The sequence below is a fragment of the Athene noctua genome, chromosome 19 (assembly GCF_965140245.1).
Source record: "Athene noctua chromosome 19, bAthNoc1.hap1.1, whole genome shotgun sequence".
NCBI classification, from domain to species: Eukaryota; Metazoa; Chordata; class Aves; order Strigiformes; family Strigidae; genus Athene; species Athene noctua.
Genome location: NC_134055.1, coordinates 4,483,440 through 4,494,987, shown reverse-complemented (window position 1 = coordinate 4,494,987; position 11,548 = coordinate 4,483,440). Strand labels below are relative to the sequence as shown.

The window sequence follows — 11,548 nt, the reverse complement described above, 5'->3', positions numbered from 1 at the left end:
GATGCTGAAAGCTTTGCTGATATTTTGGACAGCTGCAACCAGCTGGAACACAAACTTTCAGTAACATGGTCTGATGACTTTAACCCATTTTATCGGGGCAGCTAAGCTAAAATAAAATGGACTATTTCCCTGGTTCAGTTTTGAGCCTCTTGAAAACTGTTGCTGTCCAAGTTTGTGTGATGCTACTCAAACTTGGCTCTCGACTCTTTACTAGATAAAAAAGGTCAGATGTGAGATATTTCTTCCTTTTGTGGAAAATTAAGATCATCGTGATCCCAATCTGCTGTCTTCTGGAATCTCTTAACTCATGAGAAACATTTTGTACACTGAAAAAAGTTAAGTTCTTGTCATGAGAAAAGAAAGGCATTTCAATTCTGAAGATTACTAAATGAAGTATGTTATTGTGAAATAACAATGTTCTGGATACATTTGAAACTTTTGTATTGACTGTCAGTGTTATTGGAGGCTTGATCCTGCAAGTTGAAAGCCTCTTCAGGTCTCAGTAGCTTTTCCTGTATGTAATCCCTAGGGTATAATGTGGTGTTTACTGCTTTTTATTTATTACTATGTATATATGCCCTCCCATAAAATAATAGGGCAGAAACAGAATTCATGGTGGAGAATATTTCCGAGTTTGTTCCAGTCACAAGGTCTTCACTTTTCCTACTCAGCTTTTCTATGCTGTTGCATCTTGCTGCATTAAAAAAAAGTTATCGCATCAGAAGTTCTTTGAGTTTAAAAGTAATTTCTATATTCAACCACTTCAGGAAAATAAGAAGTCAGTATTTCTTCCCAAAACTAACAACATAAATTAAATGCAATGCAATTTCAGACTCTCAACAAGCTTTTTTTTTTTTTTAATTCAGAGGACTACATAATGCATTTCTGTAGCACTTATTTCACTACCTGTGTTGACCTAGTACTATGAATTATATTTTTAGTTTATGTGTGTATGTATAAAAAGAAATATTTGTTCTATGTACTTTTAAATTTCAGTGAATACATTATATGTCTTCAGTGTCATGGGTCTTCATCATATATATTCATTTGGTGCCTGTTTTAAAGGTGCTGCTTAGGAAAGACTGGTGAATTCTGTTCTGCATCTGAATGATAATATGAATTGCATTGGATTCTTACAGCTAAGCCTGCTGTGGGCAAAATGATCCAAAAGACTTTCTTAACACAGAAGAGAGCATGAGGGAACTCTCCAGCAGAAAGGATAGTGCAAAGCTTTGTGCAGGGATGGTGAACACGGTTCTCGCTACCCAACCGGTCGTCTGTAGATGCTGTATCCTGGGTTTCTTACCATGTATGGACTGGATGGATGGGATCAAAATGAAATCTTCAGTTACGTTTTTACAGGGCATAGGAATTTGAGGAGAAGGACACTTACGTGTATCATTAGACCAATGTAATATCTGAGCATTGTCTGGCCTTCTTAGTGTAGGGTATGTGAGTATGAGAAGAAAAATTCCTGTGGTCTTGGAATCTTTCAACTTTGATGGTTAACTTTGCATTGAAACTGCCAACAAAGAATATTGCCTTAGGACTATGTCGTTCCATTTGTATTCTTTTGAGTGCCAGTTTTTGTAAAAAAAAAAAATAATAAAAATACCTCTTCATGTATACTCAGGAACCAGACTAATGTAGCCTGTGCTGTACTCAGTGTTGCTACACGTAGACTTGTCACTGAAAACAAGTTCATATATCTCTGCACTGTACTGAGGTCACTCTGTAGGTGTAGCCATAAAACAGGGAAGGCACAAAAAAAAAGTAAAGAATGTGCTGTGCCAATGTCCAGGTACAAAACTGAGGAGGAACCTGGGGGGTTGTTTCTAAAAGTTCTTCACTGAAAAAATACCCTCCTTTTGTGGCCACAGAGCCCTGCCGGATCACACGTGCCGTTTCCTATCTCAAGGCTCTTATCAAGAACACTATGAATAATGACTAGAGCAGATAATTCTGTACTTTTTATACAATGTTTATTTAAATTAAAGAAATAAAACTTGTAATTCAATAAACATTCTGTCCTTTGTTTTCATTTTATTGCTGTAGGAGATACACAAAGCAAGGAAAAAATGATTTTGGCTTAGTAGTAAATAAGGAAGACATCATTTTTCAAAAGATATAGTTTGGGGACTATCTAGACAATAAATCTTTCGGTAAATAGTTAATTATTGTAACCTTATGGAAAGTTTTTAATGTTTTCTTTATCCCCACTTATTGTCAAATATGTTAAAAACAACTTTAAAAAATTAATTAAATCCCCATTTTCTTCTCTTTTTCAGCTACTGTGACAGGCTTTCTCTATACAAATACAGAACAAGTCACTCTCAAAATTCTGAGAAGTCTCCCCATATGGAATTCTTTTTAATTTCCATTCTGGAAACACTTACTCAGGTATGGTTCGTGCATTGCTCTTCATCAAAACCTGAGTTTGCTGCCTTCACTGAAAACTTTTGGGGTACAACTTCATTAAAATTTTATTTGGAAAATCTTATATGCAGTAGGTGGATACACCTAGAAAATTATAAAGCTGTAAACTTCTCTTGTCCCCATTGGAATAGAATCTTCCTTCAGAAGTTTTGCAGGATAAACACATCTTTTTCCTGAATTTGAATATTGCTCCAGTATGCTTCCAACTACTAGATACTTTCTCAATTCCAACATTTTTGTCTTTAAATTAATGTTACATCAGAAACAGCTTGAGTTAATCTTGCAATGCTTTAAAAAAAGCTTTAAAAAGTGTATTTTTCTTAGAAATAGTATATTTTTAGCTTATTTTTATCTTTGTAAGTATAAAAAGAAAATCAAAACAAACCGTAAGGCTTCCACTTCGCATAGGGGTTAGTCACAAATGCAGATAATATAAAAGAATTGTAATATACATACCCTCACTGTGTTTCTCCCTCCCTAGCTTTTCCTTTGTCTCATATTTTGTACATTTTTGTAAGGAATTATTTTAAAGGATCACCCCATTTTAAAAAGAGTTGGTTATTGGAGGTTTGGGGTTATAAAGTAGAAATGTTGTAATTTTTTAATATACTGTAGTTTTGCATATGAGCATCTTTCTATATGATGCTGGATATAAGTTTGATAGCCACTAACCCATATGTGGTTCATTTTATATAGTGTGAAATAACAATCTTCATAAAAATAAGATTTATTATTTGCATCTATAGTAACCTATTAAAACAAGTAAACAGTAGTCATAATTAGCATTATGACAGTATGTTTCATCTTAAAAGTGCTCTGCAATGTTAATTAAATTACAGTTTAAAATTAAATTCTGCATTTATTTATTCCATTAATTACTACCGAATGAAACTGGATTTCCCAAGAGACGAAATCTACTTTTTGCATTGAAAATCTGTAATAAGCTTTTAAGAAGTGTTCTGGTCTAAGACTGAGGATCTGATGTGTTTTGCAGTGAGTTTCATTTTCACTGTTTTTACAAAAGCTTGCTTCTTTTCATAATATGCAGCTTCGTTAATAAATGTTGGGTAGACTGTACAGTCCCCTTTATATGCAATTACTTCTCCATCAAGAGTCAAAAATAGAGGATCACCATTGTTCAGTGGCTGCCAGTCTTGGTCCTTAGAGAAAGAAAATAAACAGATATATTTACTTTCAAGTTTTTGTATATTTCATGTGATTTCTGAGTTTATGCTCCAGAATTATATTCTCTCCAGTTTATGGCAAAAGCTTTTAAAAGGATTCCTTTTAATCTTCAGTATGTAACTTCAGGTTTCTGGCCTTGTTTTCAGAATTCACTGATAATGGTGAACTAAAAGGAAACTGCATATGCTCACAACTGATTAAAAAAAGAACCTCCTTTTAGAATTCAAAATTAGATGTATGTTTTAGAATATAAGCTATCCTTATATAAGAATATAAGATAGCCTTTTTCTTTTCAGTTTTAGGTTCAAAAGTGATGTTAGATTCAGTGAATCCCAAGTCAGTTACTGAAATACTGTATGACCTCAGTGACAGAACTTACTATAGGGAAGGTTTAAAGTATTCAATATTGTAATTTTAAATATTTGCTAATAAAATATACTGTAATGTAGCAAAAGCAACAAAGGAATACTTATAAAATATCACAAATTGAAACAATTTTAGAATTTACCTGCAGTTTAGGGTGAATAATAGCAATAACTTCATCATTCTTATTCCTGGGATAATCTACTTTCTCCATTATTTTAAAAACCTCAATTGTACATGGTGGAAACTCCTTTCCTAGAAGAAATAAATGTAATTTAATGTCAAAATGAACACCTGCCTGTTAAAAAGAACAATGCATTATTTATTCTCTTGAGAATGGCTTAAATCAGGTTATACCTTGCCAAAGTTTACATGCTAGTGATTAGCTCATATATCATAAAAATGTCTAGCTCCAGACTTTTTGCCCCCTCAAACCCATATTGCAGAAAGATGGTGCAGTCATGTATTGTAGTACATGAAGCCCAGATCTAAATTAGCTGCTGAAATGTGACTTTTCACTCTATACTTAAAAAGATGTATTTTATAGATGAAGAAATGACTGAAAGGCCTGTGTTTGACAGTGCTGCACAACACAGAATTATATCAGTGTTATTTAATCTTTACATTCCAGCACAATGGAGATGCTGACATGCACAGCTATATTCTTTTCCTTCTACTTCCAAAAAAAGCCCACTGACAAAATGTACTCTAACAGAATTTTAAACACCTATTTTTGTCAGTATGTATTTTAGGTAATACACAGGTATAGCAAAATCTTACAAATTTTTTGGACTTTACTTTTAGATAACAATGCACAGAATAAAAATATTGTTAGCTAGTATTTCAGATTCTAAAAGCAACTGTAAGATTAAGATCACATATAGTTATTGCATCTTCAGAAAGAGGAAATATGCTTAAAGCTACCCAAAGGAGCTATACAGAAATTCTAATTTTCTGATGCCACACTTAGGTGGTCTAGAGAACAATCTCCTCTGCCCCCTTTTACCTGTTCAACTGTAAAATGTTGTAGCCCAACCTATTTTTAAAAAAAATATTCTCCTGAAATAGTCCACTGATATGACACAGGAGGCTATATTCTCTCATTACTTACTCTACCTTCGTTAAAAAGTTGCACAAAATCAAGGCCATGTTTGACAATCTTCCTCATTTTGTCCAAAATATCAGCTCTAACAACACCCTGTGGCTGGGGACCCACCTCCACACCTGTTTGCAGATGAAGGAGATTATTAATTATTAGCCATAATTAGCCATAATATATCACATGCTTAGATTACACAGCAAAAACAGATACCTGACTGGGTCTGTGTTTTATGTTTAAGAGGAATTGTAAAGCACAGCATTATGCAATTTTTAAGGCAAGCAGAAAATTTATCTCACCGGTCAGGATCAGTTTAAATAACTGTATGTACATTTTTGAGTGTTTTACCAGGGTAAGGAAAGGGTCACTACAGATACTAGTTTCTCTCATTCTTTTCCTCATCCTATATTTCCCTGTTGCATTTTAGAAAACTCATTGTTTAATATGAAAAGCAAACAAATTATTTTTTTCCTATGGTTAGGCTTCCATAAATGAAAAAATTAACCACTTCTGTACAGAACATCATTTCCCCCTTCCTTTACTGTATCTTCTCTTTTCCTCTTCTTGTCTAACAACCAGTGTTTCAGCCAAGGCTTATTTAGAGGATACAAACATTTCCTTCCTGAAGCTGTTACTTCTTTGTTATCCTCATACATTTTAAATATTTTCTGCAAATAGTGGGTTAACTGAGTTTAACAATTTCCATCTGGTTTCTGTATTTTGTAAGCCAAGTATAAATCAGAACTCTTCACCAGAAGAGATAATCATATACATTTGATTTGGTAAATATATTGTCAAATAGCTGCTGGTGATCAGAGCACTCTATAACAGAACAAAATGAACAGATCTGGAAACAGGCATATTTTAAAATAATTTATCATGGGTTAGAATAGTCTTTATTTTTCATATTTACCAACAGGATGCTTTGCTACAGATCGAGTTGTTGCGTATTTCAAGCTAGGATGTTCAATCAGCAAAACAGGACAGCGTTCTGGAGCCAAAGCGTTCTGTGGAGATTGTTTAAAAATTTCTTTGTTATGCAAATATTTTTAAAATGTTGTGCCACAAAAGATTACTGATGCAGAAGTGATTTACACAATGTCTTCAATATGTTGCCTTTATTTCATGGCCCTCAAAGAAGTAGGACATCTTTAGAAAAGAGACAAAGCTGTATTTGTTGGTCTCCTTTCTATTAACTCATGCCAGGCATGCTCCACTGAACTTTGCTGTCTCCTAATATAACTGAACACAGTTCAAGTCCTAAACTGCTAAGAAAAATCTACTTATTGGTGTTCCAAAACTTAGAATGAAAATACTGTAAAGCAGATTTCAAGTATTTTTTTGTGTTAGACTTACAATTCTCTTATGGGGATGTAGACTGTGAATTAAGCCTTAATTTAACCATTTTTTCACATAGGAACATATTTCAGGCCTCTTTCCTGATGACTGCCTACGATTGGCTCTTCATATCATTTTAATCATAAGCTTTCTGTATCTTCAAATATTTTATAAACATTTAAATGGGATGCAGGTAATAAAAAAAAAAATCAAATGTTAAATTATACCTTGTTTCTAAGGAAAAAAAATTAAAATTCCACACCGCTGGCCTAACCTTGATTTCATCAGTCATTGTCTAGGTCACTAGTACTTCAACCAGATTACACTCAAGCCAGCTGTTGTGCAAACCTCACTCTACCAATACTTATCAGCTTCAGGAACAGCAGAATTAAACACCTTCTAAAGACATATCACTCTTCCTATAAATACTGATCAAGGGCACATTTGTCATTACCTAGTTCCATAATTTTGTACGTATCTGTATTTCATAAAATTAGCATGTGTGACCCAAATTTATCTAAGTTCCTGACAGATCGGTGTGAAAGCAGATTAAATTGCATTCATTTTCATAGCTGTTATTCTGAGCACTCCTCTTTGCCCATCAGTCTTACTAACACTCAGTTTAATACATGAAGATTATGATGAGTTCAAATCGGAATTACCTGATATTACAATCAAATTATTAATTATCTCTGATTAAAAAAAAAGTCCTATGAGTGATTAAATATTTTAAACAGTTTTGCAGAATAAAAATTAGTATATTTAAAGAAACTACAAAATAATATATAGTAATACAACATTACAACTAAAATCTATTTTAATAGTTCATTTAAATTAGTTTTACCTTGATATAATGAAACATTTGAATTGTAAAGTCATCCCTGGAGTTTTCAAGAATAATGGTACCACCCATGTTAGAAGTGGTGTTGTGAAGGTCAAAAATAAGGTCATACGCATCATCACTACCTTTTGGACCAAATATATGATTGATTTCCTGAGCCCTTCTCACTTCATATGGAATATCTTCCACCACTGTCCTGCTGTTAATATCAGTACAAAGAAATTAGTAAACTCATTCCATGGCTTTACAGTCAACAAAATATGTATCCCCTTTTCTTTTTACTTTAATTCCATAACTGACTGGAGTTGAAATCAGCTATTTAATTACCAGACTGTTAAAACTTGATGAATTTGTGCTCAAAAAAAGCAAGCATGATTGTTAAACAGGTCTTACTATTATATATCTTGTGCAGGTGGGTAGTAAGAATTTTTCAATCTGATTTTAGCGGGAGACTATTGACTTCTCTCCTATTTCTTTACATCCAAAATATTCCCCTGTGCAGAAAACTAACTCAAAATTTTTCAACAATTTAAACCGCTTCCAAGGCCGGATCCACCTCCTACTGAAGACAGTATTCAGATACCGGTCCATGCCCTTTTACTGTGGACATCACTCCCAAGGTCTTTTGTAACTTGCTTTATTTCTTGCCTTCTCGTCAGCCTTTTATAGTCTATTGTTTTGAGCTATGCTGACCTTCAAAACTCAGAGAAGATTTTGCTACTTCAAACGTATTCCTCTGAAGCTTCAATACTTGTAATCTCAGGTGACTGTGTCTGTACTACGCTTTAAAAAAAACAGTCTCAGCCTAAGGAAAGGTCTGAGATCTGCTTCCTGTCTGTGTAAGGGCACATAAATGTGCACATAAAGACATCTATCTTACATCTTAAACAGTGTACAAAGCTGCTGTAGGTTCAGACTTGTTCTGCAAAAATGGCAAATCTAGTTTTGATTACAAGCTTGGGATACTACCCAAGTACAATATAGACACACCTAATATCTTTGGCACTAAATTCAGTTTTCTTTCTCAATATATCTCAAGCTTTGTAATATCTTAATTCTGAAAGAAGTACTGGTGTTAAGAAAATTTTCTTGAATACTAAACACCTTACTAACTGCATAGATATTTAAGCATTAAAAGAGGTTGCTGAGGAAAATTATGGGATCACCACTGCTGGAGTATTAGAAATGAGAAGACACAATCTATTAGGAATGCCGTTGATCTACTGGTGGGATGTGAGGTGGATTGCAATTTTTATGTGAGCCCCTTAAGCTCCTTTTTCTATTTTTATGATTTTGTGTATCACATAATCTACCTTTGTATTCTTTAGTTCTGTCTTTGAAATTCAAGGTTTCCTCACGTAAGACTCTTAAATTAATACTTCTTATTGAAGCCAATTACTTTCAGTAGTTATCAGGATTTCACTCCCCTTTCTATTATTTTGTAAAATCATTTGTAATCCTGAAGGGTCCACACTTAAAAGTGACCAGGTGAAGGTATTCCAGTCAGTAGTGTTGTGACAGGACTGGGCAGCTTTACTGAGGCATATTAGTTTAAAAATGAAGACAACCAGCAGGTGTCTGCTATTTTTTTCAAATGTTCTGTGTTATGTTCTATGAAACATAAATTGTTCTCTTAGTTAAAAAATGAAGACAACCAGCAGGTGTCTTAATCTGCTGTTTTTTCAAGTGTTCTATGTTCAAAGCAGCTGAAAACAAAACCAGGGTTTTTTCCATACGTTTGTCCTAAGCAAGCAATTAAAACAATGGCCTCAATACTTATGTGTTTAAAAGTCTGTTTATCTTATATATAATAATTAACAACAAAATTCTAAAATTAAAAGCCAAATTAAAAGATATGCAGGGTAAGAATAACTGTGTTTACCATATACATGTGATACATCTTTCAGTGATATTCACCTTTACCATTAAAACCTTTCTGAAACATAATTACCTGTTTAGCATGCAACTATACCAGGCATAAGAATGTTTATATGGCAAAGTACACCTCTGGAATAGATGTCTCAAAAGCAGAAAAACATAAAATCCCATAAAAAATGTAAAATCAATTACTATTTTACAGTAATTATAGATTGTATTTCTTCTAGTAGAAGTCAGTTAAATTTTTGAGACTTTATGGCTATCATTTTGCCATAGAATACATTATTTTTAACTTAGCTAATTTCAAGTTTTCATCTTTTACTCCATATAACTGAAATGAAATACACTTCCCTGATTTGTATGCCATTCTTTCAGATGCTCAGAAGTCTACCCTTAATTTGCTTTTATCTGCTATCTTCTTGCAAGTATAATTGTATTCAGAAGAGCTCCAAAGCTGAATTGCACAAGTGAGAAGTAATGACTTTGCAAATCAGAACAACACTACCTAAGTTTACACAAATACAGCTATCTAATTTAAAATTCTGTGTTTGAGATTATGTGTTGGTTTGAGACTCTACTAGCAACAGTTTTAGAATTAATTTGTTTACACTCATGCAATTTGTTCTTTTGGGTTAAAGGTCAGTAATTTCAGTTATGTGACTGCACAGTTAAAATAGTAGTGGAACTTGTGTTAACATTTTAATCTGGAAAGGAATCTCCTTACAATTTTGAAAAACAGAAAAGTAAAACAACAGAAAGTACAACTGTTCTTACCCAAGATTATCAGGGTCAAAAACACGGTTCAGATCACAGTCAATGTATCTAGTACACTTCTTCACAGCTCTTGGGTTGGTAAGAAATGGTTTCACTTCCATTCCTGTTCTTTGAATCTCAGCTCCATTCTCTTGCCAGTGCTTGACCAAAAATACCCCTGATAACTCATTGCCATGAGTTCCCCCGAAGATAGCAACCCGTCTTACCGGAGGTTTATCAACAACGGAAGAGGAAGTCATGCTTTTCAGCAGCTCTAAGAATTGCTGAGAGCAAAACAGAAAATAATGATAAAGTAAAACTTTTGTCTCAAAAAAAAAAAAAAATTCTCTTTTAATAGGAAATTCTTTAAGCCTGTTCAGGTCAGACGTGAATGAGAGTGAATTAATATTTCTCTAACAGTTTTCAACTCCCCTTGCGAGGCAGGGAGTTGCTAACCTGACACTCCTCCCTCTCTAGGAGCCCTCCCCTTCATTTACCATATTTAGGAGTATCTCCAAGTCTGTTAATGGTACTGTTACACAGTTCAAAAGTTAACTTCTCCAGGCAGTCTCTATTAATATATGATATATAAGTAAATCTTGTACTACTGACAGTATGAAAAGGCTTTTTTAATGTAAACTTTAATAATGCACTTAAATATCTCTCACATTTTTGCATTGCAAACTAGGTGTAACAAGTATACTCATGTATGTTTGAAGTTATGTAAACGTTATTGTATACAAGGGCAGAATTATTTGAAGTGAGCAAACCCAGTAAAATATGAATCATATCTTGGCTTTAGATCAACACATAATGCCGAAACATCAAGCACTTTCATCTAGAAAAAAACAAGAACAGCTGAATTTCTCAAAGCATGTTGTTGCTTGTAGGACCTTTTTTTGTTTCATAGTATCTGAAGAACAGTGATTAGAAAGAACACTAGCTGAAATTAAAGTGTAATTTATCCATGACTGACTTACCTAGTGTTCCTGGCTCTAGTTCTATCTTGGGATCTGCCAACACAGACCTCTAACACATCGAAACAACTTTGCCAGTGACAGCCCTTTTAATTTCTGCAACCTCTTATTAAAAAGGAAATAGATATAGACCACAATGGGACAATAGTTGTGTCCTCCCCCCAAAAATACCCCTTAGTCGACAACTGGACTTCTTCCATTTCCAAAAGCATTCAGATAGGCTTCTGAAACTTAAACCAAAGAGCCGTAAAAACTTCCATCATGAGGATCAAAACATTTTGAATAAAAGGTCTTAAAAACAGAAAGTAAGTTTTACTGCTGTAAATGACAGAAATATTTGCAATCAGTATCCCACACGTGATATAAATGTAAAAAATGTTACAGTCCAAGAGAGTAAATATTTATTCCACAGTTCCTTTTTATTAAGATTATACTCAAGTGACTGAGACAGTATTTGGCTAGTGCCTGGAAGAGGCTTTATAACACAGGCTGTAGGTTCAAGAAAAGAAAGCTAAACATAGGACTTATCTAGACAAGTTTTGCCAGTAATATATTTCCTACAAAAGTTACTCTTTATGTTTCAGCTTATGCACACAGATTTGCTGAACCTCACAGAGAGTTAATACAGAGCAACTGTTTATTTAAACACTCAACTGTATTACTGCTGTACTTAGAAGC

General features: G+C 33.7%; 1 protein-coding gene across 2 annotated transcripts in view; it reads right to left on the bottom strand.

The window, feature by feature from the left end:
- Nucleotides 1–1,978: 1,978 nt before the first annotated feature.
- The window catches only part of ASPA (aspartoacylase), an 83,374-nt gene continuing 73,804 nt past the window's right edge, over nt 1,979–11,548 (bottom strand). The window contains exons 3-8 of one of the 2 annotated variants that reach the window (XM_074922614.1): nt 9,915–10,167; nt 7,266–7,461; nt 5,997–6,090; nt 5,101–5,208; nt 4,130–4,239; nt 1,979–3,596 (exon numbers count right to left, since the gene is read on the bottom strand). In XM_074922614.1, coding sequence (XP_074778715.1) covers nt 3,384–3,596; nt 4,130–4,239; nt 5,101–5,208; nt 5,997–6,090; nt 7,266–7,461; nt 9,915–10,167 — 974 coding nt within the window. In that variant the 3' untranslated portion in view covers nt 1,979–3,383. Of the gene's footprint in view, nt 3,597–4,129; nt 4,240–5,100; nt 5,209–5,996; nt 6,091–7,265; nt 7,462–9,914; nt 10,178–11,548 lie in introns of both variants that reach the window. The other variant, XM_074922615.1, reaches the window with a different exon arrangement.